Source organism: Tribolium madens, unplaced genomic scaffold (genome assembly GCF_015345945.1).
Source record: "Tribolium madens isolate multiple individuals breed KSU strain unplaced genomic scaffold, Tmad_KSU_1.1 Scaffold_91;HRSCAF=231;Tcas5.2_LG7, whole genome shotgun sequence".
NCBI lineage: Eukaryota > Metazoa > Arthropoda > Insecta > Coleoptera > Tenebrionidae > Tribolium > Tribolium madens.
The window spans coordinates 4172517-4197331 of NW_025401063.1; the positions used below are offsets into that span (position 1 = coordinate 4172517).

The window sequence follows — 24815 nt, forward strand, 5'->3', positions numbered from 1 at the left end:
AATGAATAAAATCGAAAACTTATAGTTAGTTACTTTCCTTTTCCAAGCGGAACTTATACTTTTTCCGGTGATGTTGAGGAAAATCCGGATTAAATATTTATTATTCATTCACTCATTGTTATAATGCAAATCTAGTCAGGTTTCTTAGTCATGACTGGGATAAAATTTAATTTGAAAAATTATAAAATTTGTATTTGTATAAACTGTAAGATACACGACATTCCATGTGGTGAAAATGCCAACATAGACCACAAGTAAATATTCATGTGAAAACGCTTTCAGAATGAATCACAAGGACTACTTCCGTTACTTTAAATAATTTTAAATAGGTAAAAAATGTATGAGAGAATAAAAGCTAAGCAGATTTGTAATCTGTGAGCTTTTTTCTTTAAATTAAAGTCAAGTAATTTGTCAAAATGAGTAATTTAATCCTCATTTTTGTCTCTTCTTTCTAATAAGAAAGTTTGGGTTAATTTACTCTCGTTTCACGGCATTATAATCCCATATGTCAAAGACGATTTTCCTTGGTCAATTTATCACCGAGCCCTTGTGTATCATTAGCATGATTTATGAGCCGCTACTGATGCGTTAACAACCTGTTTCTGATTTTGTTCAAGCATAATCAGGAAATTTGACTTAAATAAATAGTAAAGTATGCTTTTAGAACGTCCTGTAATGAAAGTGCGCTCGTCTTCGTGTGGATAATTGAAGGATGTTCCGCTGCACTTTCAATTTTAGCATCACACAATACGCACATTTAAAAATCGTTAATTCCCAGTGACCACAATTCATAATGTTGCATAAGAGTCTTTTTCGGGCATCAAACAATGCTTTTGACACGGTAGGAGAGCCGGCGGCTGGGCAACTTTCTACGAGCCCCTTTCTTCCCCTTCTCTACAAGAACCAAAGAGATCTGCAGCTTCTTCAAGTTGGTGTCAGTACTGCCGAACGCGATGGACTCTGTTGAGTGACTGTGAAGTGATTTGTACTGATTCAGGATGTGGATTAAGACGATAGTGAGTGGTTTTGAGTAATTTAATTGTGACTGAAATATTTTTTCGAAAAAAGCCGAGTCGAATTTATTTCCAATTATTTTTGTAAACACTAATTGACCGACCTCAAAATCTGACACCGTTTGAAAATTCGTTTGTGGGATAAACAAACAATTATCTGAAATTTTACCGCTTTGGTGCAAAAAATTGTGTCACAGTTAATTTTCAATTTTATCATTATTTTGTCGTCAAAATCAAAATTTGCTTTCTAATTACATTACTTTCAAGACGATTCGTTGATTAATTTCGGATCACGTTGCGGTTTCTAATTAATATGTCACTTTTACTTAAAAACATACATTTTTGTGTTAAAGTCTACCTTATTGCAAGTTGTAATTTAACAGAAAGTGAACATCGATTCTCTTTTTTTGCCACTAAGATGGCAAGACGACGTATGGAAAAGTGGTTCCGCGTTTTAATTTTCTACAAATTATCTAACTTGTTTGTTACAATCGAATGCAAATGTTGTTATTAAAAATGAGCCGTCGGAAAATTTCAGTGGCCACTTTCTAATACAAATCTTCCATTTGGTTAAAAAATGATTTTAATAACATCCCATAGCATTTTCCAATCAATATGTAACGTATTTTGTAATCAGCTTGAAGCTGTTATCAAGACTTCCTAAGGAATATTTTTTAATTTTTATACAGGAACTTTATTTATAGATTGCATGGTTCTTATTTTTTTATGATTACTTATAAAAATATTACAGAATATAATTTTAAAAAATTAATAAATTACACATTGATTACCTTTATTTTTTATACTACCTACGAGGTAAATAAAAAGCACGGAACCAAAGGTTTTTTGCTTAAACTATTTATTTTTAGAAAAACTAATTGATGAATGATAAAAAAAATGCAATGTTTTATCAAGAATAAAAATTTTCGAATTTTTTGTTGTTTTGAATTCAACAATTTTTTTATTTTTTTAAACGGCAACCCAGTATAAAACCATTTTTCTCATAAAAGTTATGATCTAAGGATTACAACTATCTACTTTTATTTTGTACTCAATGTTAAAGAGTGCTTTTATCAACTAATTTCAGTAAATAAAGTAGTTTTTTATCGCCTAGTGAAATAAAGTAATTTTTATCTACTATTTATATTCAAGAAATTCTGGTAGATAAGTACAAAATAAAACGAAATATTATACACGAGGATAAAGATAGTTTATCTACAAAACAAAATTTTGTTTTTAAAATAAAAACACATTTTTTATATTACTTTAACTTATATTTATTATTAATTTCTGGAGGCAATTGATTAAAAAAAAACCCACTTGGTCCCATACTTTATATTCACCCTGTATGTAGTTTATCGTCGATTTTAAAGTGATTTCAACAATTTATATGATGTTGATAAACGTCGTAATACTTACTTACAAATTTTTCAGTTTCTAACATTTACAAGAGATTTTGTTAATTTCAAACTCGACAGTACCTCAAGAATAATTATTACTTCTCTTCTTAAAATAATGTTAAAAAAGAATTTCTTAATACATAATATCCGATGAGTGTCTCATTATTTTGTCAAAACTAACGTAAATTTTCTAATTAAAAAAACTAATGTCTCACAGCGTTTTGACCCTTTTAGATATAATTTAAATACCAAACTCTTCTTTGGAAACTCAACGTTTGAAACCTGTTTCTAACGTTTTATAATAATGAGGAAAATTATTCTAACTATAGACCAGTTTTGACCCTAAAAAAATAATAGGCATTTTAGGTTTTTTTATTTTCCGGTTAAGATTTCTAAAACAGATTAAATAATTATTCAAAGAGACCAGATTCTTAATAAAACACCTGCTGACGATTTTACTGTTAAAAACAACAATTTTTAGTTTTTTTCACTGCTCCAGTTGGAGCTATTTATTAGTTTTCGGTGTCAAAACACGCCCAAATTAAATTACTGTTTATTATTGTTATCCAATATCTGGCACATCATTTGCAATGTAAATTTAAGCAATAAATTGCACAGCTAACTGTAACTTCTTCCCATCGTGGTGAAACTTGTCAAAATTTCACAATTTCCTTGCACTAAATCCATTGATGCAAAATGACCACATCTTCTCCCAAACTCACTTTTTTTACATCACACTCCCACGCAAATGATTTAATTGTCCCTAATTATGGTAATGAGCGATTGAATTTTTCCCATCATCTCCATCGTCCAATTGTCTGGATTGCGTAAAGCGTCACAATTCGGCTAAATTACCGTTTTTGTTGTCGATGAAAACGGTGATAATCCTGTGAACTGTGACAACTCAAGTGATGAATTCTTGGTGTAAAAGCAACCGCAAGTCGCGAAAATTGTCTGCTATTTTCTGGTCTATTTTAAACCGCGACCTCGTTCAAGTTCTAGGTGAAGGCCACGGCTGCGCCCAAATCCGGTACCGGACTTTACATAAGGGGTGAATAAAGAGTTAGAAAGTCGTGAAAGTCCCCCAGGACGTGGTGGTGCACTTTCGGTTTCGTGGCCCATTTCGAGTTCCGTTTGTAGAGAAACGCGGCACGTGTGTTGCATTATGTAGTGGTTGGAAACTTGGAGGCATTCCGTGTGTAAAAGGACAAAACGGTCGCAACTCTAGGTCGCAGACTTTCATCATTGCCTTTAAAGGTCGCTTCGCTTCTAATTGGAGTAGAAATTGCACGATGGTGTCAATAGAGATGCTTTTACACTGTGTAACACTTTATCGGATCATAATTATTTAATAATAATTTAATTGGGGCTAGAGACGGTGGTCAAAAAAGTTAAAAAACGAAAAAACGGTTTATTCTACTCTCACTAAAAAGTGGTGATTGTTGGCTTTGGATATGTTTAGTAGAACGGAAGCTTTTTTAATTAGAAAAAACTCGTCCGAGTAAAATTCCAACACCACAAAATTTGGAATAATTTATAACACTTTTCACTCAATTATTAGCTTATTAAAAGCTGAAAAATCAGAGAGATTTTCATAAAATTTGTACACATTATAATTGATCTTTCTTATAACTTGGATTGGCTCATCACAATTACCCCGAGCAAATTCTTGAAAAAAAGTCTTTCTTTCACACAGAATTCGTCTTAAGTATTAATTAAAAAGAAATTAATAGAAGTTTTACTCGAATTATTCAATTCTTAACGTTCGTGATGCTTATAACGTTTTTTGCACGGTAGAAACATTTTTACATTGATCTGAATAATTATTTGAATAAAAATAATCAATTGTGTCGTTTCATTTAAGACTTAAAGTGTTGCCACGGTGTTTCACGAATTGTTATAAATTTAATGAATTATTGTTAACAATAGTTAAGGTTGATGTTGTCTAGACGAAAGTTTGTTGATAGTTTGAAAAAAATACACCTTTGAAAAAACAGCTTAGAACATTTCATGAGTTTTCTCAAGAAAAATGTGTGATTCAGAATTCCTGAAATATTAAGATTTCGATATCAAAATGCCTATAAAATTTTTAAAAGCTGGTGTGGGGAAGAGTTGTGAGATTGGTAAAAAAAATTACTGAAAAAAAACTACTGAAGAGGCCGGAGGATTTACGTTGAATTAGTTTCTATTAATATGAAATAATTTGTTGGGATTATAATAAATGTTTTGTGGATTTTATTTAATTAATGTTTGAAAGTAACTAAAAGTGTTCTATCGTGCAAAAAAGATTTTAATTTATTACCATTTTAGCTTTGGCTTGAAAAAAAACCTATATTTATACCTACATTTTGTATTTGACTTGGCATTTGACTAGTTTTTTGTTAAATATATTCAACGAGAAAGTTATTTCTTTTGTATTGGTCAATGAGGAGCAAATGAGACGCTAAACCAGTTCTGTTTATGTGTGTTAATGTTACCGATAATCTTATTTATGTTTCTCATTGCTATTTAGTAAGTAAACGTACAAAAATTTTGCCAATAAAAGCCACAAATAACACTAAATATTGTTACAATTCAGGATACAGCCTCTTTGTTTTCTATTTTAATAGTCTGCAGTAACAAAACATATAAGATTATTATTTTTCCAACAGAAATAAATAAAGTCAAAGTGCAAATTTTAAACCCTCATAATTTCGAAATTTTTGCAGATAAAATTTTTTAACATTTTTTCCATGTTCCTGGTATCTTATTTTCTTATTTGGCATTTTTCTCACAAGAGCGAGTTCTGAAACATCCTGTAGATAGGTAAATAGTGTTCATAAAGTAGTTTTTGACAGATAAGTCCCAAAAAAGTGAAGTTTGTTAGATGTGTATAAAAAAATAAAACTTTACGGCGAAAAAAAGGATCGTAGAAAGACCATTTTTGTAATGAACGCCTAAAAAATAATAAATTGTCCTCAAACATTAATTAATTTGTATTATCACATTGTAATGGAATGGAAATAATAAAAAAAATCAGAAAATAACCTGTTTGTGAAATCGCCCGTAAAGTTTCCCAAAATAGACCGTAAAGAACTACTATTTCTATTATTGATATTAGAGATATTAATCGAAAAATTAAAAAAAAAGTCATGCAATTTTTTTTTAATTTTAGTATAATTTAAAAAATTGCGATTTCAGAAAAATACGTACCTCATTACCAAAGTTAATTTAATTTTTTTGCTTTGTGCCTATTTCTGCTGAAGCCGCAAATTCTTTGTGTGATTTACTCAAATGGTTTTAATTTGAGTTAGCTAATAAACTGTTGTGTGAGACAAGAGCTGTGATGTAAGATATGGCAACTCATCATTCATTTCCTAGTTTGGCAAAATTAGAAATTTTACCACCGCCCTGTTGAGAATGTAATAATGTAATTGCAATTAGTGTTTCTACACTAACTTTGATGACATTAAAATTTATATTTTATTTAATTTTCTTTTAAGAACGGTTTTGTGTTGTGTTGGAATGTTGAGCGCTTAATTTTAATAAGAAAGTGCGTCTGATCTCCGAGTAAGCATCCTTTTCTCTTGTAGGTGTTAGTAGGCTGCGTCCTCGCGACCTTGGGCGCGGAAGAGCAACGTTCGAAGAAGAAAGAAGATCCTCGAGGCAAACGCAATCTCCAGTACTTGGCTCACCATTACAACGGTCCTCATTCCTACCGACTGGAAAGGCGGATATCCACGGGTTCCCAAATTCCATCATTGTACCATTCTCAGTTCTTCCCAGGTCCTAGGTCCTACTCGCCGTATCACAAAGGTAGACCACATTCTCTATATCCGCCTCCTTATGCCGTTCAAATGGAACCTCTCGTCCACTACTCGCAACGAGATCCTTTGTACGATACTAACACTTTATCCCTGAATGCAGATGGCCAAGACGACCTCTTAACCGATAATAACCACCTTAGTGAGAACGTTTACGGGCCCCAAAAGCACGTCGTCGAAAGACCGGTCTACATTAAAGAACCCGAACCGATCATTGAGATTATTATCAAGGAATCGAACGTTACTTTGCCGCCGCCTCCAGCGCCACCCACACCGCCACCGAAGAAAAAGGAACAAGTGCAAGTGTTTTACGTCAAGTATAAGAAAAATCCCAACGGACATGGAAAAGAAACTGTGGTTTATGATAAACCGATCCCTGCTATCTCGCAACCAGTGCCAGAGGAACACGAAGAACCCCAAACTTACCACCACCATCACCAAGAAGTTGTAACATCACCACCTCCACCCAGTACAACTCTTCGTACGATTATTCGACCCGATTCAGAGACTTATCACAGTCCCAGTGGCGTCAAAGTCACCTTTGGAAAAGAATCCTTCGATTATGATAAAAGATCAAGCAAACCTGAAGATCTGAAAGCTTCACCTGGTGATCACAGATCAGTGCAGTTCCCTCAAGGAAGACAATTATCTTCGTTTCCTCCAAGTGTCCCCCGAAGACCCTCTAATCACAATTTCAACCCTTCAACAAACACGCGTCAACCTCAACCTTACCGACCATTCAACTTCTTCAGACAACAAAATTATCCTCGGCCCAACCCTCAACAGTACTCAACTTTACCCAAATTTCCCGAATTTCCTCAACCCTCAAAAACCAATCAACGGTTTCCTCCACCAAGACCGGTCCCACCTCAATTCCAACGCCAACCAGTGCCTTACCAACCATTTGAGGCTTTGAGGACTCAACCGCCGATCCAGTTCAGGCCTCAAACTCACTTCCCGATAACTCAAGCACCTCCGATTACGGAAAAACCGGTGCATTTCAACCAGTTTAGACCTCAGAAACCATCAGGACAACAATATCACACCCTTCCTCAATTTCACCAAGAACCGAGTCACAATTTCCAACAAAGACCAATTGAAGCTCAATTTCACCAAAGACCGGAACCTCAACCACAATTTCAACAACCACAACAAAGGCCGGAGCCTCAACATCAACCACAATTTCAACAACCACAACAAAGACCGGAGCCTCAACATCAACCACAATTTCAACAACCACAACAAAGGCCTGAACCTCAATTTCAACAACAATTCCACAATCAACCTAGCATTATACCCCCTGGGGGCGAACTAATTCAATCTCTTCCTAAATTCGAGCAACATATTTCAGTCTCAGAACCTAGTTCTTCCCAGTTTCAATATAAACAACAAGAGCCACAACAACAGTTCCAGTATCAACCACAATCCAAACAACAGAAGCCTCAACAACAGTTTCAATATCAACCACAACCCAAGCAACAAGAACCACAACAACAGTTCCAATATCGGCCACAACCCAAGCAACAGGAGCCACAACAACAATTCCAGTATCAATCACAACCCAAGCAACAAGAGTTCCAATATCAACCGCAACAATCGTCAATTCAACTTGAAAAACCCAAACAACAACAACCTCAACACTCCCCTGATCAACTTCAACAACAACTACGCGAAGCTAACGCTTTCCAGGAATCAATCCGGCACTCCTCACCCCAGTTTTTCAACTTTCAACAACCCCAACACAATTATTTCCAAACATCCACAACTCCTAGACCAACAACTCCCACGAGTACAACAACGCAAGAACCGGAAAAACCATCCACGACGACTAAAGACCCCAAAGTGTTGAATGCACAACTTCCAGATGAAGTTCCTGATGATCTCCGCCAACAACTCCTCTCGTCTGGAATTCTCAACAATGCGGATATTTCCGTTTTGGATTATGATAAAGTCGGGGATATTCCACTTTCGGCGCTTCCTCCAGACCAGTTGGCTAATTTCTACAGTGCCGGAGGGGCTCAACAGATAGGAGCTGGGAGTGAGCCAGTGCCGGCAGTGGCGGAGAGACAGTTCGATGCGGAAGCTTCGGAGATACATGCTGTTACTGCCAAGCCAGAGGTGCAGATGAAAGTTGTGAGATATGACCCGGAAAGTGATCGGGGTCAACAAGTACAAGAAGCGTATGTTAAAGATGATGCCACGCAGGTGGAACCGGTGGTGCTTAATGACGACAAATATAACAGGTATGAAATATTTAAATCCAATTCACAAAGAAACACAAAGAAATAAAGATTTTTACTTCAAGATGTCAAGAATTTTCGAATTAGTGTTTTCAAAAAAATTTTTGGCATTTAATTTTTCGGATAAGTTGTGAAAGATTTTGAATTTTCTTCGGTTTAAATGCAAGTCTGAAGACCTTCACTGTCTTTTAAAACGCTATTATTAAAAAAATTTGTACTGATTTTTTTAATTCGAGAATTTTTCAATATTTTTTTTGTTTTGTTGCAAGTCTAGAGAATTTTTAAAGCTTAATAGTTCCATATTTAAGATTTATCGTATCATTTAAGATTTAATTTAAGAATGTACATTTAAGAAGATCAATTATGCATTTTCAATGGTAACATTTATACTATCATTTAACATTTAAGCTTTTATATTTAAGATTCAATTTAAGAGTTTGCCAACTTTTAACTTTTTACTTTAAATGACAAATACCTAATAATTACTTATTATACAAGACGATAAAGAAATTGTTTATCTACGAGTGTAAAAGTTAAGTTTACAATCACGAGTGGACTTTTTTCACGAGTAGATAAACAATCTTTATCGTCGTGTATAATATTTCGTTTTATTTTGTACTCACCTACCAGAATTTCGGGAATATAAATAGTAGATAAAAATTACTTTATTTCACTAGACGATAAAAGACTACTTTATCTACTGAAATTAGTTGATAAAATATAAACAGTAGATAAAAATTACTTTATTCAATCCCCTATGTTAAAATTGAATTTTATCTACTCTTTTCTTCATGTTAAAATGAAATTTTATCGTCTAGGTGATAAACAAATACATCCATTGTTGTATATTTGCTGTTGTTAGTTGCTAACGACCTTTGACATTAGATTTCATTGTTGAATTTTATTTTGACATTTATAAATATCGACCAAATTCACTACAAAATTAGTGAGGATTGAATAAAATTTTATATTGTACACGACGATAAAATTCTCATTATCTTTTCGAGCATATAAGCGTCTCGGCTGACGCCTCGAAGATAAAATTCAATTTTATCGTTTTGTATAATAAATAACTATTATTTTACTAGACGATAAAAAACTACTTTATCTACTGAAATTAGTTGCTAAACGCACTCTTCAACATTGAGTACAAAATAAAATTGATAAATTGACATTAATTAATTGACATTAATCACACTTGCAAAGTAAAACTTTTTTTCTGAAATAATAAGAATTAATATCAGAATATAATTTATAGATTGTCACAACTTGACAAATGTTTGTGTAAAATACGAGATTTGCATCGGTGTATCCTTTAATTACTTTTTGGCTAATTTAGAAGAATAAATTCGAAAATTTAGTAAAATATCAAATCCGTTAACTCTTAAAAATTAAATCTTAAATGATAAATCTTAAATATGGAAGCATAAATCCACCATAAATCTTTGAGTACTTTTTTAATATGAATAACGAGGGATATATAAAAATTCTAATTTAATCTCCACAATTGTCTTTTGCAGTCTGATATTTTGAAAAGTGTGTAGTGATAATTCTTTGAATTCGAGAATTTCTATTTTTCTCTAAAATTTTTGGGTTTGGTTTCCTAGAATCTAAAGAATTTTTTTTTCAGTCGGATATTTTGTAACTTGGATAACTGTTTCTTTATTTTATTAATTTGTTACTTTTAGAAATGATAGCAACTTATTGTCAAAAATAAAATTTTTGGGATTAAAACTTAAAAAATTTGAAAATTCCCCACTGACATTTATTGAATTTTGCAACTTTAGACTCTTTAAATTGGAAATTCTGTGTAGTTTTTTGTCTTCAGAAACTCTTTTGAAGTCCGATTATTTGAAAAATCTGTGCCAATTTTTTTCATTCGAGAATTTTTTAAGCTCGGATTTCTGAATACTTTTTTTGCAGTTTATAGTGACCTCAAGAATTTTTATTTTTCTTTAATTTTTTTATTTTTTGTTGTAGAATCTAGAGAATGTTTTAAGCTGCATAGATTTCAGTGCCTAACTATAAAATTTGCCAGTTGTATAAAATTGCGAATGAAACTACATTTCTTATTGCAAAAATACATTTCTGTAGTTATTTGAAAATCAACATTAACTTTGAACTTCCAAAATATTGCACAACAGATAATTTTTCGCCAAGTCCTATTTTTTCCTTATTCTTTTGATCTTTATTTCAACAAAGAGGCAAAAACAAAATGTGCTATTTTTTGTTAAAATTTTACTTTACGACAACTTATTATTTATTTATAAATAGTCATAAATACTCATAATAAATAAAAAAAACTGTATAATATAAATGATAATAATAAAACACAAAGAAAAACAAGAAAACAAATAAAAACCTTGAATTGAAAAATTATTTAACTTTCTGACAGTTTAATTTTAGCAAATTCAGAAATCTGAATAAATTCTTAAAATACAAGGTGCGCCAGAACTCGCGCCCCAGAGAAAAATGCCATATAAGGTAAGATACCAGGAACATGGAAAAAATGTTAAAAAAATTTTATTTATAAAAATTTCTAAGTTATGAAGGTTTAAAGTTTGCACTTTGAGTCTATTTATTTCTGTTACAAAAATAATTTTCCAAGTTTTTTTGCTATAGGTTATTAAAAGAGGAAACAAGGAAGCTATATCCTAAATTGTAACTCTGTTCAATGTTATTTGTGGATTTTATTGTCAAAATTTTTGTCCCTTTACTAAATAATTGTAAAAAAACATATACAAGATCATCAGTATCATAAAATAGACATAAAAAAAATGTTAAATGTCAAAAAATAAATGTCAAAATTTTTTTACAGATAAATTTTTTTGGTATCTTACCTTACTTGAAAATTTTCTCTGGGGCGCGAATTCTGGCGCACCCTGTATAAACAATTTCCAAAATGTTCTGACTACTCTTTTTTATCAAAGATAAAAATATACCTAATATTTTGTAACTTTAGAAAACTACAGAATTTAAAAATGAACAGAAAACTCATCCACCATAAAAAAATCACTTCCCCATTCTATGAAAATAAATTATTAAATTTGCTCTTCTTCTAGACAGCCGAAGAAAATTTTTATTAATTTATAATAATTAAAAAAATAACGAAAATAACTACAAATAAAACCAACACACATTATTTACTCAAAAACCAAACGTTTATTTTGAGTATTGCCATTTGCGACACCAAGAGATCCAAAAGAAAATAATAATATAAAAAAATAACTACTAAAAAAGCTTTATTTCAGTTTTTTGTTTCAAGATCCTTATAAGTAGATTACGTTTTTGTTATGATTTTTTTTTTATAGATATTTGCCACTGAAGGTGAGCGGCGCCCAATTCCCCATCCCCGACGTCCCCGAACTGAAAGGGAAGAAAATTTCCAGTGTGGTAGTCCTAGCCCCTGTCAAATACGACTTTTCTTCCTCACGACAAACTCGTGACGCGAAAGAAGAGGAAGTCGAGTTGGTGGAAGGCCAATTTCTGAAAGAATTACTCGAAAATCCTTCCAAAGAAAACTTCAAAAAGTTCCTCGAAAACGAAAATCGCACCCGAAGCGACCGACAGGCGGTGATTCTCCTAGTGACAGGGTAAGTCTTCGTCAGTTCCACCTCGCATTTGCGTCATTTCCCCATTTCCAGGCCAAACGAAGAAGCCAAAGACCGCGAAATCTTCATGTACGACCTTGCGACCCAGACTGTCAGCAAACTAAACGGGGAGTTGTCTAGCGCCTTCGTCAACGCCGCCGAGGCGAACTCTGTCAAGGACACCAAAGCGTCGGCGTCGGAAATAGTCGAGACTCGGGTTCCTTATGACCTTGAGACCGAAGCCTCCGAGCATGTGGCAAGCTTCGTCGACGTGTCTGGAACTCCACTCGATGATGACTTAACTGCGAGTGAAACACGGGTTAGCAAGACTGGAGGGGCGCCCTAGAAGGGCCATCTGCGGGTTAAAGGTCATAAGGAAGTTCGCCTCCGGCTAACACAACCTCAAGTGCGTATTAGCAAAAATTTTATTTATTGAGACGTTATTTTCAAACTCGACTCTGTTCTTTGGTTTCCGTTTTTGTCAATATCGCCGAGGTTGTGTCAGCAGTGGTCAACTTTTTTATCAGTGGTTAGATTTAGGACGGGTCGAGGGGCCCTTTGTACAGTGTATGATACTAAATGTATTACTTTTTATAATAAAGATTTTGTAAGAATTGTGTTGGCTTGACCTACTCAGAGTATGGAGATTAGGATGAGATCGAGGACAGATTTCACCAAACGGTTTGCTTGAGATGACTTCTCTAATCGGCGAATTCCGGCAGAAGTTTCACTTTTATTTGATGACTGCCGCGAGCAAACGCAGCTTTTAAAAGGTACTTTACCCAATTTCCCCAAAAAACCTACATTGTGCCAAGATTTATAAAATAAGAAGGTTGCCTTATTCTTAATTTTATTACTCAATATCTCAAAAACTATGCATCGTAGAGGATTTTAACTTGTTGCATTGTCTAGAAAACCATATTTCAAGCGTTTTTACGACTTAAGATAAATTGATAATTTTTTTACTACCGCTCACCACTCGAAAACTCGAAAAATTCGTCATTTTTTAAACTTGACCCAATAACGTTTTATGCACTTTTTTGAGTCTTTAGCACCCCTAGAAAAGTAGAAAGCGTTAAATAGATCAATTTTAAAGTAAAATATTTTTTCGATTTTTGTCGAGATTTTGGTCGATTTTTGGCACCCGGAGCGGTCCTCTGCCAATAACTCCGGACATATTGGTGATAGGCTCTTATATTTGATACCGTTGGAAAGATAAATTAATTTTCTATAATATACAAAAAAAGATCAGTGCTCTACAATAAATACTTATTGAGAAAATTTCTCAAAAATATAAATTCGACTATAACTTCAAAACTATTACGAATTTTGCAGTTTCCTTCACGCCAATCGATTCTCCGGAACATTTTACATAAGTCTAGGTCAAAATATCATTGAGATACAGTTTTTTGCAATTTACAAAATTTACAAAACAAAAAAATGAAATAAAAATTTGTTAACACCGTAATAGTCGTTCAAAAAGTAAAAATTTTCAAAATTGTGAAATTTTAAACGCGTTTTTCTAGGAAACTATAAGACTTAAAAGCTAAAAACCATTAACATTTACTTGAAATTATCTATCTAATGGCACAAATCGGAAGTCGCTCCAAAAAAAATTATATCTCAAAAACTATGAGTCCTAGGTCAAAACGGTTTGTACAGGCGTATTCTCCGGTTAATTTTACATATGCATAGTACTAGTTTTTATAAGAATAAAAAATTTTTGATTTTTTGGTCAAAATCGGATGCTGCTTAACTGTATTACTCAATATCTCAAAAACTATGCATCGTAGAGTATTTTAACTTGTTGCATTGTGTTCAGCGAGAAATTTTACGTCCAGAAAACCATATTTCAAGCGTTTTTACGATTTTACCTTCAAAAACTCAAAAAATTCGAAATTTTTTAAACTTGAGCCAATATAGTTTTATGGACTTTTTTGAGCCTCTAGCACATCTAGAAATGCAAAAAACGTTAAATGGATCAATTTTAAAGTTGAATTTTTTTTTGTCGAGATTTTGGTCAATTTTTGGTACCCGGACCGGTCTTTTGCCAATAACTCCGGACTTATTGGAGATAACCTCTTCTATTTGGTACCGTTAGAAAGAAAATTAATTTTTTCTATCATATACGTGTTCTACAATAAATAGTTGTCGGGTAAATTTCTTAAAAAATCAAAAATATCAAAATTATAAATTCGACGGTAACTTCAAAACTATTACGATATATCGCAGTTTTCTTGACGCCAATCGATACCCCGGAACATTTGACATATGTCTAGGTCAAAATAATATATCATTGAGATACAGTTTTTTCGCAATTTACAAAATTGTAATTTTTGTAATTTTACGTCTAGAAAACCATGTTTCAAGCGTAAGGTAAATTGATTATTTTTACGATTTTTTGTAGAAATTTTGGTAGATTTTTGCCACCCGGAGTGCTCTATTGCCAATAACTTCGGACTTACTGATAATAACCTTTTATATTTGGTACCGTTAGAAAGAAATTTTCTATCACATACAAAAAGATCAGTGTTCTACGATAAATAGTTATTGAGAAAATTTCTGATAAAGTCAAAAATATGAAAAATATAAATCCGACTATAACTTCAAAACTGTTACGAATTTTGCAGTTTTCTTGACGCCAATCGATTTCCCGGAACATTTTACATATATTTACGTCAAAATATTATATCATTAAGATACAGTTTTGCCGCAATTTAGAAAATAAAAAAAAGTAAATATTTGTTAACACAATTTGTTTCTATAATTTTTTTTTTTTTTATAAGAATCAAACATTTTTGATTTTTTGTTCAGAATCGGATATATAGTGATTATGCTTTTAGTCTTATTCTTCTCAATATCTCAAAAACTATGCATCCTAGAGTATTTTAACTTGTTGCATCGTGTTCAGCGCGTAATATTACTTCTGATGCCAATAACTCTAGACTTATTGGTAATAACCTCTTATGTTTGGTATATTTTATAAATCTTGACATTGTGCTCAGTGTGCGCCATCTTCCGATAAGTGGCTAGAAAAACAGCTTAGGAAAGTAATCGATTTTCGGCTGGCGCAACATTTAAATGATGCAAACCTTTTTTGTACTAAAATTTATTTATAAAATTGCAGTCACAAAAAATATCATATCAATAACAGAGTATATAAAGCATTAAAACTCATATGAAAATATAACAATATTAAAACTCTTCTAAAAACTACGTTGCTGGTATTGCAATTTTCTTTTTTTCTGAAAAAAATTGTGCTAAAAACCGAAAGCGCAACAACTTATTACCTTTAGCTTTGTCCTTGGTGTCATTCTGTTGCACTTCGGGTAAGTTATCAACTGACAAGTCTTGCATTTCCTTCTCTAAACTCTCCAATTCCCTCTCGAGCTCCTCCTCGTCGAGACCCTCCTCCTCAAACCCGACCGGATGTGCAATAGCATCGGAAATTTCATCATTGAAATCTCGCTGTTCGGCAAATTGGTCCAAAATTTGCCCCACTTTGTCCACATCCCTACAAACCCCATAAAATTCGCTCAAAGTCGTCCAAATCTTACCAATTCTTTTGCGTCCCTTTTAAAGCCTTCGCAGCCTTATCCATCGACTCGACGGCCAATTTGTTCGTATTGGCCTTTTCCAGGAGCTCTAATTGCGCCTCCAGAGTGGTCAAAGCGCCATCAACCTGCTGGAGTTGGCGCTCTAATCGTTTCTTTTTTTGGATGGCTTGGAGAGCAGCTGGAAGGAAGTATTTCAAAAATTGTGTTTTTCCTACACTAAACGAACCTTTCCTATTGGTCGAAGCGTTTTTTTTCGCATTGGAAATCTCTTTTTTTAGTTTTTCTTCCAAACTGTTTTGCTTCCTGAGGAGCACGTCTTCGGTTACTTTGAGTCGTCTTATTGCTTCGGGTAGAGTGGGCGCTTTTGGGGGCTTCTGCCCCATGATTTTTTTTAAGAAACTCATCGGTGAATACTGAACAGGCACTCAGAATGGACGCCGCGGAAGTGAGCAGCGACGCAAGCGTCGATTCATCGGGAAATTGTGATTAAGGGTATTAATGTCAGTGTAACACGAACAGTGCAATGTGCAGGTGCATTTTTCGATTATCTTATCGCACTCTAGCAAAATTAAATATACGATAGATTGAGTTTTAAAATAAACAAAACATTGCAGAAAAGGAAAATTGAGGAAAAATGTTTTTCCTATGTTTTTCCACTGCGATTTCAGAAAGGAAAGTGACAGGGGCGGATGGGTTACCTACTGTTATGAGTACATATTTAAACTAGTGACATACTTTACCTGTACTATTTTTTTTATAATAAATTTATTTAAAAAAAAGATCAACATATTGTTTATTTAATTAAAACATTAATTCTCTTTTTAACAAAGAGCTGGTACTGGTTAATTTATCGATAATACTCGTAACATTGGAATCTATTTTATTCACTAGTGATTTATTCAAATTCATAACTAAAAACGATTCAAGACGACTATTTGACATGATACAGTAAAACCTCCCTTAACACCTCTTGATAACGGACATTTTTGTAGGAACGTAATATACAGGATGTGCCAGAACTCACGCCCCAGAGAAAAATTTCAAGTAAGATAAGATACCAGGTACATGGAAAAAATGTTTAAAAAATTCTCTGTAAAAAAATTTTGACATTTATTTTTTTGACATTTTCTTATGTCTATTTAATGGTACGGATGATCCTGTATATGTTTTTTACAATTATTTAATAAAGGTACAAAAATTTTGCCAATAAAAGCCACATATAACATTAAACAGAGTTACAATTTAGAATACAGCTTCCTTGTTTCCTCTTCTAATAGCCTGTAGCAAAAAAACTTGGAAAATTATTTTCCAACAGAAATAAATAGTCAAAGTGCAAACTTTAAACTCTCATAACTTCGAAATTTTTATAGATAAAATTTTTTTAACATTTTTTCCATGTTCCTGGTATATTATCTTATATGGCATTTTTCTCTGGGGCGCTAGTTCTGGCGCATCCTGTATAGGAATGTAATGTAAAAAATCCTCTCTGATAAGCGGACGCGGACAGTGAAATTTTCCCCAATTACCATAATGATTAAATTAATGAGTTGCAAAATACAGAATAAAAGAAAAATTTATTATTATTAGTAACAAACTCCAAAAACATAATAAAAAAACTTTTGGTCTAAACAAACAAACAAAAATTAACGATGGTGTAGATAAAAAATGTTTTTTTCTTTTTTTTAAAGCTTTTATAGACCATAAAGTGTAAGAAGATGAATGCTTTGCCTATTTTGAATTGTTATCAACACCAGACCTATTGTATCAGTGCAAAAATTACACTGAACTATTTTTTCCAAATTTAGCTAATAAATTACGATGCGTGTTTTGCATAGAGTTCTGTTGCGCAGTACTTACTTACTTTGATTTGGGTAAAAAAACACCGAATTTAGGTTTAAACTTTATTTTCAACGTAACATACTTTAACAGTGTGACTTACGCTGCCTTTGATCACAATTTTTTATTGGTAGGTAATGACGTAAAGGCAGGGCATTAATCAAGTTATAATTTAAGAACTGTAATTTCATAATAATTTTGTTTTTGTTATTTTAAATAAATAGCTTTTATTTATTTTTTTTTAAATTCAGCACACTCTCATTAAGGGACACCTCTTCACAACGAACAATTAAAGATTCCCCATCGATGTCCGTTGTTGAGAGGTTTTACTGTACTTCTTAAACGATTTTTTATGTATCAAAGCGAAGAAAATGATTGTTCACATGCAACTTGTGATATTGGCAATATTAGTAGATATTGGTAGGCAGTAGCCAGAAGAGGGTAGACTTTCTTGAAACATATTAAACTTAAGTATAATTTTAAAACAATAAATTGCACAATTTCTACAACTCTTGCAAAACTTTCACTGTTATCGTCTTCATCGTCTATTGTAGCACTGTCATCACATTCTTCATGTCTAAAGTTTGTAGTTTAATGTTCTTTAATGGATAACTTTAGTCTTTCCCAGTTAATGCCGAAATTCATCAACTCTTCTTTTAATCTCCCAGGTGAAGACATTTGATTAAATTTTTGCAATTTATTGTTTGCCAAAATATCATTGCATCTTCTGGTAATTTCTTTGAGGTTCTAAAGTCAGGAAAATTTTGAGGGTCCAACATGGCCAGGTCTCGAGAAATTTCCATATTTCTGGAAAACCTTATTCTTTGCAGGGATTTTATTGTGTTGTCCATAATAACATTATACATTATGTTCTAAACTTTTCAAAATGGGCTGAAGAAACTTCATCCCTAGTTTGTTTATCAAACATTTTTTTCACCCGGCGAACATGTTTTTCTGGAAAATTGGTTTCAATGTCAATGTTGTAGTTTTCTCTTTAAGTTAAAATATTAGTGGCCCATTGAGTAAATTTATTTGAAAGCGTATTTTTTCTATTTAAACACGCCGGCCCCGAAACAAATGGTTCGTTTTTTTCCATATAATGTGCATTGTGGCCAATTTAACGTTTCTTTACAGGAAAATATGTTGCTAGATTTAATGGCGATTCTAGGATATCAAAAAAATTGTTTTTTTAATTTTTTGCTCAGGGTCGTACAAAAATTTTATGCATTACACTGGAGGAAAGTGTATTTTCTTAGCTTGGTGGTTACTGCCCTGGACTGGTCCCACCTGTGAGAGAAAAAGATACACTTTCCTCTCTTGTGATACAAATAACTACTACCTCTGTCTCAAATTATGGTATATAAATATACACAATTATGTTATGCAACTGTGTACCATAATTTGGGACTAACGTATTTTTGTGTATTTAATGTTGGTGACAATGGCGTTCAATATTTTTACCAATTATTTGAGAATTCATTTCCTGATTCATGAAATGATAAATGTTTGTTTGAGTCGAATTTTCCAATGCCTAATTAAAAAATTTCTTTTCTTTAGAAACTGTATAAAAAGTGCAAAAAAAACGAGGTATTTCAAACTCTTGCTTAGATGGATGCAGCAAAGTAGTAAATACTTAAAAAACTTTCTTATTTGGGCGAAATTTACATTATATCTACAATATTATAAAAACAACACAACACATCAAACAAAAACGAAAAAAAAACAAATAAATAAGTGCATGAGCAATACGTTAACATCAGTCTTCGGCTTCCATGTCCGACTCGGATTCGCTGGAAGAGTCACATGAGGCTGCAAGGGACTCCCCCAACTTCTCCAACTCCTCTCTACTCAAACTTTTCAAGTAGACCTCATAGTCAGCGATGTACTTCCGTCTGACTTCCTCCAACTTCTCTCCCAAAATCTCCTTCTCCTTCTTGGTCATGGCCTTCCAAACCATGTCCGGATTCTCCTTCCCTTTATAAACACTCAAGAAAAATTTATACTCGTTGGAGGGAGGCATTGACGGTTTTTCAAAATGTTTTTTGGGTTTCTTGTCTCTTGTCACTTGTTTAGGGACCACAGTGGGACTTTTGTGTTTCCAGCGACTTTCCTCCTCTCGGATTTGATCCCTTTTTCCTGGCGGTAAAGTCAAAATGTACTCTTCTAGTTTAGTATCGTATTCGGCCCACATTTGGTCGACTCGAGTCCTGTATTCGTTCTTCTCCTCCTCAGAGCATGCCCTCCATTTATCCGAGACGTAATTAATAAGCTCGCGGCTGTTAATTTTACGAATCTCTTCAGTCTCCATCATCAGCTTGAGGAACAGTTGGTAGGGCCCCTTGGGGGGCTTTTGGGGCTTCCCAGAGGCTCGATCCTTGATCCTTCGTTCGTTTTTAGTGAGGAGAGGCTTGAGCTGCCCCGGTTCGTACTCGGGATGCTCCTTTATGTACTCCGTCAAGTCTTCCAAATACTTCGCGTATTCCTCTTCCGCCCAATTGATCCAGAAAAACTTCTCCTTGTCGCTAAACTCGTTCCAGCGCTCCCGACATTTTTGCATCACCACGTATCTGGAGACTTCACTCTCCTCTTTCTCGGACTCAACTTTGACGAAGAGTTCGAAGGGCGTCTTGGGCTTCTCGGGCCCCTCGTCGTCGCACGCGTGAGGCTTTCCACGTTTGCGCGTTTTCTTAGGGACCATCTCGGGGTGGGCCTCGTAGAAGACTTGAAGCTTCTCCAAGTACTCCTGTCGGGCGATTTTGGCCTCCTGTTCGTATTTCTGCTTCTCCGTCATGGTCAGATTTCTGAACATTTCGCCCAACTTCCGGGATACGTCATTGGGGGCAAGACTGGGGTTTTCATCCATCACCTCTTGACGCTTGGCTTCCACGAACAACATGTAAGAGTTTTTGGGCTGTTTGGGCTTGTCAGGGTGCCGCACAGTGCGTGGTTTGGGGTTCTCCACCCACTGCTTGATGTCGGCCGCGATTTCACCCAACAGGCGGTATTTTCGCACCTGCTTAGAGAGCAAAGCCCACTTGTCTTGGCACGCCTTTGGGGAGTAGTCCTTAAACGCGACATTTTCCCACTTTAGTTTCTCTAAACGTGATATGTACGACATGTTGTCGTCACTTGGGATGTTTTCCTCAATGTTTGAGACCAGCTGAAGCACGTCGGTCTTAGGCCACGAAAGACTGTCTTTGTTGTTTTTGGTTATGTTGGTCGTGGCGCTTGGGACGTTCGTGGAAGTTACTTTTCGTTTCTTGAGATTTTCGACTTCTGGATCCAAAATCTTTCTCTTCGGCATTTTTGGGTAATAATTAAGAACAAGTAACGAAAATCTGCAAAAAACACGCCACAATTTTCGAAAACTTAAGTAGCAGGTTTGCCAACCGCGTTACATAACCCCAAATTTTATTTACATTATTAATTTAAAGATAAAATAAGGTTGCAAATGCAAATACATAGGCAATGTAAATAAAGTGGCGTACATTAAAATAACGTAATTCAGTTTAATTTAATTAAAGCGATGATGTAATTATAAAAAATCTTCTAAATTAGAGAAACATTGCTGCCAACCGTAAAACCTAACCTGACCTTTTTTGAATTGATTTTTTTTTGTAAGAAATGGTACAAATTATGTAAATATATTTATTTCCTACCAAACAGAATAGTAAAATTAATAATCCAACAATATTAGATTACATCATGTTTGACTTACACAATAATATTCCTGTTTATGTACAATATTAAAAAAAGCGATTTATTTTTGAAACAATGCTTTGCCTAACATTCGTGCCTATGTTGCTGAAGCTGTATTGTGTGACACTCAACTGTTAGTCCATTCCGCCACTTACGAGGCCCAACTTTCCAATTCTTTCATATCATCATCTTCCTCGACTTTTTCTGGAATGGCAAGTGTAAAAATTTGAGTAAGAAAAGCGACAATGCGACTCACTTGCTGGTTTTGGTTTGGAAATCTCGCCAGTGGGCACAGCCGGTAGGGGCGTAGGCACCTCCACCAATTTCTCCTCCAAGGCTTCTTCCTCCAAAGCCTCGAGTTCTTTTTCAAGTTCATCTTCGTCCATATCTTCACCGAAACCGACTGGATTACTAATTGCATTCGAAATTTCAGTTGCTAAGTCTTGCTGATCGGCAATATCGTCCATCATGTTGTGAACTTCATCAACATCCCTGTGAAAATCAGCTGTGATTTAAAAAGTAGGAAAGTGGGCAACTTACATGTTGAGATGGGCGTTTTTGAGAGCATCAGCGGCATTTTTCATCGTTTTGAGTACGGCTGTGTTCGTGTTGGCCCCCTCGAGGGCCTCTCGCTGCATCTCGATCGTGCTGAGGGTGCCATCGATCTGCTGGAGCTGCTTCTCGTAGCGTTTCTTCCTTTTGAGGGCCTGTATGGCCGCTGTTTCGCAAAAAAACACTTAGCTTTGGTGGCTAATTAAAATTAAGAGGGGTCAATGACGCACACTGTCTCACCTCGTTTGTTTTTCGATGCGTTTTTCTTCGCCGTGAGAATCTCCTGTTCGATCTTCGATTCCAAGTATTCCTGTTTTTTGATGAGCATGTCTTCGGTCTCGCGCAGCTTCTGGATGGCCTCTCCTGTCGAGGGGGCCTTCTCCTCCTTCTTGCCGAACATTTTCCCGAAGAAACTCATCTTGGCGCCGGGGAACTACACGATTTGATCACGAAAAGTCCAATACACTTAAAACTAAAACGATTTTAGTTTATTTAGAAAACTCAAAAGATTCGGTTTTGACACTTTTGACAGGTTTTGTTCGTCGCCATCTGCCAGATGACTCATCAGCGTAAATACATGGAAGTGGCTAAGGTTGCGCAACATGAATAATTATTGTTTTTCTATTTTTTTATTTTCTATTTATACAACAATAATTAGTTTGATTTGTTTGAACGTATATAATCATCAAAAAACTTGAGGGACTCCTGAAGGTCGGCGTACTTTGCATAAGTGCAAGCCTCGTCGAGTTTCAGCCATTTGAAATCTTGATGCTCGTGTGATAATTTCACCTCAGCTTTGGGGTTCACGAGTTCGGCAAGCCAATAGGTCACTTTTTTGGGTTTCCCCTGCACGTTGTAATTCAAAACTTTCTTCACATCTTCGAAAATTTTCAAATCTTCTTTCTTCAAACCAGACTCCTCTACCGTTTCTCGAAGGGCAGTCACCATCTCGGTTTCACCAGGGTCCACGTGTCCTAAAACCAATTGTGAGTCAATTTGTAACTGAAAATATGTGTGGTTAGTTGGTTACCTTTAGGGGGGGTCCAATGGTGTTCACCGTAAGAAGTTTGCAATAAAAGATATAAAACATTGTCACAAGCCCTTTTATAAATCACAAAACCTGCCGCAACTTTCATTTTTAATAAAGCACTACTTTTTATGAAAAAATTGAGTTACAAATCGATGACAAATAAAAAAATTAGGTTAGGTTACACCGGTTAACTGTTAAACACTACTTAATAAATGCAAAAATGTTTTTATTTACAATAATTTAATTGCGGACTTGGTAAATAACTGATAGTTATATAGTACCAAATGCTTTGTGCAATGCTTTAGCCTCGGCTGAAGAAATGGGGTTCAAGGTGAAGCCCTCTAACCTAGGTTCGTGCTCTAAATCCCTTAATTTATGGAGTTTATTCTTAATACTCTTATCTAATTGTAAAATATCCTTATCAGCGTTTGAAAATTCTGAAAACTCAAATTTAAAAAAATCAAAAAAATACTAATACGGACCTGCTTTTAAAATTTCCTTGCATTCACTAGTAGGCCGTTCGATGTAAACAGAGCCGGCTTGGATCCAAGCCCTTCGATCCTCGGTACTCTCCAAAGCCCTTAGGGCTTCCCTAAACTTATTCCTCGAGTTGGACAAATCCAATTTTATTTCTTTATCAGTTAAAATGTCTTGGGCTAAAGTTTCCACCTCAAACAAGTATTGAAACGATTTCTGGTTTTGTATATCTTGACACTGAGACATTTCACATTTTTAAAAAACAACCACACTGACCGTAACTTGAGCCACTTCCATTTACTTCACATTCAGCGTTGCCAGTCCAATAAATACAATTCACTAATTTCGAATTGAAAAAAGTGCCAAATATACTCATTTTCACCAAATTACCTTTTTTATATAACAATTTAGTGATTTTTAAGTCGGTATGGCAAAATCTGCAAAAAACGGAGTTTTTATCTTAGAAAAATCTTTACAAAATTTTTCACCAAATCACCATCAGCATAAAAAATCACCAGATCTAGTAAAATTTCGACAGAGTCTGCCAGCACTGTTGATATTGAGGTTATGAGCGATTTGTGTTTTCACAATTTTCGCATTGTCATTTGAACTAAACATTTCACCAAAAGTGCACGAAAATGGCTTTAGCCGAGCTTTGCGGAATGTCTGATTTCGACACCTTCAGACGCGAAGCCCCATTCGAGAACGAAATAGTTAAAATGAGCAACAATTTCGCACACAACACCCTGCTGAGTGTGCCCCCATATTCCAACGTAAGTAGCTGTTTAAAACGCCCCCAAATAACCAATTGTGTTATAGCCGGCCGAGAACCTGGCCCATTTCTCCAAAGACGAGTCAGGCCGTGACATAAAAATCAAGTTCGATCACGGCACCACAACTCTGGGGTTCATGTACAAAGGGGGCGTAGTCCTCGCCGTTGACTCTCGCGCCACCGGTGGCCAGTTTATCGGTTCCCAAACTATGAAGAAAATCGTCGAAATCAACGATTTCCTCTTGGGGACTCTGGCCGGGGGCGCCGCCGATTGTGTCTATTGGGACCGCGTCCTGGCGAAGCAGTGTCGTATGTACGAATTGCGAAACAGGGAGCGAATTTCGGTGGCAGCGGCCTCGAAATTGATGGCCAACATGGTGTATAATTACAAGGGGATGGGGCTGTCCATGGGTATGATGCTAGCAGGATGGGACAAAAGGGTAATTAGATTCCATTATAAAAGTGGTTGGGTGTGTTAAATGGGTGTTTCAGGGGCCCCAGTTGTATTACGTGGACTCTGAAGGGACAAGAACCCCTGGAAAAGTGTTCAGTGTTGGCTCAGGCTCTATTTACGCTTTCGGTGTCTTGGATTCTGGGTACAAATGGGATTTGACTGATGAGGAGGCCTATGATTTGGGGCGTCGTTCGATTTACCATGCCACCCATCGGGATGCTTACTCTGGGGGTATTGTCCGTGTGTACCATATGAAGCCCACTGGGTGGGTACTTATCGACAATAACGACTGTATGGACTTGCACTACAAGTACCAAGATGAGAAATTAAAAGAAATAAATAAGGTTTAGGTTTGTAATAATAACGAATTGTTATTAAATTTTTTAACATAG

The 24815-nt window shown here is 34.9% G+C and overlaps 7 protein-coding genes across 8 annotated transcripts; 2 read left to right on the forward strand and 5 right to left on the reverse strand.

Annotated features, from left to right (window-relative positions):
* Positions 1 to 860: 860 nt before the first annotated feature.
* Positions 861 to 12660, forward strand: LOC123011357 (extensin-like). Of its 2 annotated transcripts, XM_044408749.1 has the most exons (5): positions 861 to 1016; positions 5986 to 6208; positions 6320 to 8459; positions 11768 to 12049; positions 12101 to 12660. In XM_044408749.1, exons 1-5 carry the CDS (start codon positions 999 to 1001, stop codon positions 12390 to 12392), a joined length of 2955 nt encoding a protein of 984 aa, XP_044264684.1. In that variant the 5' UTR covers positions 861 to 998; the 3' UTR covers positions 12393 to 12660. The 2 variants fall into 2 exon arrangements, with proteins under 2 accessions (XP_044264684.1, XP_044264683.1); XM_044408748.1 differs by having other exon boundaries at positions 5986 to 8459.
* A 2488-nt stretch (positions 12661 to 15148) lies between these two features.
* LOC123011360 (charged multivesicular body protein 4b-like) lies at positions 15149 to 16271 on the reverse strand. Its single transcript, XM_044408752.1, has 4 exons — positions 15830 to 16271; positions 15604 to 15781; positions 15337 to 15560; positions 15149 to 15291 (listed from the first exon to the last, which is right to left on the reverse strand). The coding sequence occupies exons 1-4, from the start codon at positions 16005 to 16007 to the stop codon at positions 15260 to 15262; spliced, it is 612 nt and encodes a 203-aa protein (XP_044264687.1). The 5' UTR covers positions 16008 to 16271; the 3' UTR covers positions 15149 to 15259.
* A 2798-nt stretch (positions 16272 to 19069) lies between these two features.
* On the reverse strand, positions 19070 to 20934 carry LOC123010481 (nucleolar transcription factor 1-like). Its single transcript, XM_044407397.1, has one exon. The coding sequence runs from the start codon at positions 20741 to 20743 to the stop codon at positions 19196 to 19198; it is 1548 nt and encodes a 515-aa protein (XP_044263332.1). The 5' UTR covers positions 20744 to 20934; the 3' UTR covers positions 19070 to 19195.
* Positions 20935 to 21073: 139 nt separating this feature from the next.
* Positions 21074 to 22256, reverse strand: LOC123010482 (charged multivesicular body protein 4b). The gene is made up of 4 exons (XM_044407398.1): positions 21931 to 22256; positions 21679 to 21856; positions 21395 to 21630; positions 21074 to 21342 (listed from the first exon to the last, which is right to left on the reverse strand). The coding sequence occupies exons 1-4, from the start codon at positions 22106 to 22108 to the stop codon at positions 21290 to 21292; spliced, it is 645 nt and encodes a 214-aa protein (XP_044263333.1). The 5' UTR covers positions 22109 to 22256; the 3' UTR covers positions 21074 to 21289.
* Positions 22257 to 22309: 53 nt separating this feature from the next.
* Positions 22310 to 22973, reverse strand: LOC123011885 (bis(5'-nucleosyl)-tetraphosphatase [asymmetrical]). Its single transcript, XM_044409590.1, has 2 exons — positions 22721 to 22973; positions 22310 to 22664 (listed from the first exon to the last, which is right to left on the reverse strand). The coding sequence occupies exons 1-2, from the start codon at positions 22824 to 22826 to the stop codon at positions 22345 to 22347; spliced, it is 426 nt and encodes a 141-aa protein (XP_044265525.1). The 5' UTR covers positions 22827 to 22973; the 3' UTR covers positions 22310 to 22344.
* On the reverse strand, positions 22931 to 23813 carry LOC123011886 (p53 and DNA damage-regulated protein 1). Its single transcript, XM_044409591.1, has 3 exons — positions 23694 to 23813; positions 23203 to 23634; positions 22931 to 23157 (listed from the first exon to the last, which is right to left on the reverse strand). The coding sequence occupies exons 2-3, from the start codon at positions 23441 to 23443 to the stop codon at positions 22991 to 22993; spliced, it is 408 nt and encodes a 135-aa protein (XP_044265526.1). The 5' UTR covers positions 23444 to 23634; positions 23694 to 23813; the 3' UTR covers positions 22931 to 22990.
* LOC123011883 (proteasome subunit beta type-5) lies at positions 23591 to 24814 on the forward strand. The gene is made up of 3 exons (XM_044409588.1): positions 23591 to 23970; positions 24017 to 24409; positions 24462 to 24814. The coding sequence occupies exons 1-3, from the start codon at positions 23836 to 23838 to the stop codon at positions 24771 to 24773; spliced, it is 840 nt and encodes a 279-aa protein (XP_044265523.1). The 5' UTR covers positions 23591 to 23835; the 3' UTR covers positions 24774 to 24814.
* The last annotated feature ends 1 nt before the right edge of the window (position 24815 follows it).

What these genes read in the sequence shown, in the direction of transcription:
- LOC123010482 (XM_044407398.1), bottom strand. Translation starts at nt 22,108, where the DNA reads ATGAGTTTCTTCGGGAAAATGTTCGGCAAGAAGGAGGAGAAGGCCCCC. An exon ending in AAAAACGCCCATCTCAACAT is followed by an intron (nt 21,631 to 21,678) that starts GTAAGTTGCCCA and finishes TGATTTTCACAG; the next exon opens with GGATGTTGATGAAGTTCACA. An exon ending in TTCCAAACCAAAACCAGCAA is followed by an intron (nt 21,343 to 21,394) that starts GTGAGTCGCATT and finishes TTGCCATTCCAG; the next exon opens with AAAAAGTCGAGGAAGATGAT.
- LOC123011885 (XM_044409590.1), bottom strand. Translation starts at nt 22,826, where the DNA reads ATGAAAGTTGCGGCAGGTTTTGTGATTTATAAAAGGGCTTGTGACAAT. An exon ending in CCATTGGACCCCCCCTAAAG is followed by an intron (nt 22,665 to 22,720) that starts GTAACCAACTAA and finishes AATTGGTTTTAG; the next exon opens with GACACGTGGACCCTGGTGAA.
- LOC123011886 (XM_044409591.1), bottom strand. Translation starts at nt 23,443, where the DNA reads ATGTCTCAGTGTCAAGATATACAAAACCAGAAATCGTTTCAATACTTG. An exon ending in CAAGGAAATTTTAAAAGCAG is followed by an intron (nt 23,158 to 23,202) that starts GTCCGTATTAGT and finishes TTGAGTTTTCAG; the next exon opens with AATTTTCAAACGCTGATAAG.
- LOC123011360 (XM_044408752.1), bottom strand. Translation starts at nt 16,007, where the DNA reads ATGAGTTTCTTAAAAAAAATCATGGGGCAGAAGCCCCCAAAAGCGCCC. An exon ending in AAAGGGACGCAAAAGAATTG is followed by an intron (nt 15,561 to 15,603) that starts GTAAGATTTGGA and finishes TGGGGTTTGTAG; the next exon opens with GGATGTGGACAAAGTGGGGC. An exon ending in CACCAAGGACAAAGCTAAAG is followed by an intron (nt 15,292 to 15,336) that starts GTAATAAGTTGT and finishes AATTTTTTTCAG; the next exon opens with AAAAAAAGAAAATTGCAATA.
- LOC123011883 (XM_044409588.1), top strand. Translation starts at nt 23,836, where the DNA reads ATGGCTTTAGCCGAGCTTTGCGGAATGTCTGATTTCGACACCTTCAGA. An exon ending in GTGTGCCCCCATATTCCAAC is followed by an intron (nt 23,971 to 24,016) that starts GTAAGTAGCTGT and finishes ATTGTGTTATAG; the next exon opens with CCGGCCGAGAACCTGGCCCA. An exon ending in TAGCAGGATGGGACAAAAGG is followed by an intron (nt 24,410 to 24,461) that starts GTAATTAGATTC and finishes TGGGTGTTTCAG; the next exon opens with GGGCCCCAGTTGTATTACGT.
- LOC123010481 (XM_044407397.1), bottom strand. Translation starts at nt 20,743, where the DNA reads ATGCCGAAGAGAAAGATTTTGGATCCAGAAGTCGAAAATCTCAAGAAA.
- LOC123011357 (XM_044408748.1), top strand. An exon ending in AATGACGACAAATATAACAG is followed by an intron (nt 8,460 to 11,767) that starts GTATGAAATATT and finishes TTTTTTTTATAG; the next exon opens with ATATTTGCCACTGAAGGTGA. An exon ending in GTGATTCTCCTAGTGACAGG is followed by an intron (nt 12,050 to 12,100) that starts GTAAGTCTTCGT and finishes CCCCATTTCCAG; the next exon opens with GCCAAACGAAGAAGCCAAAG.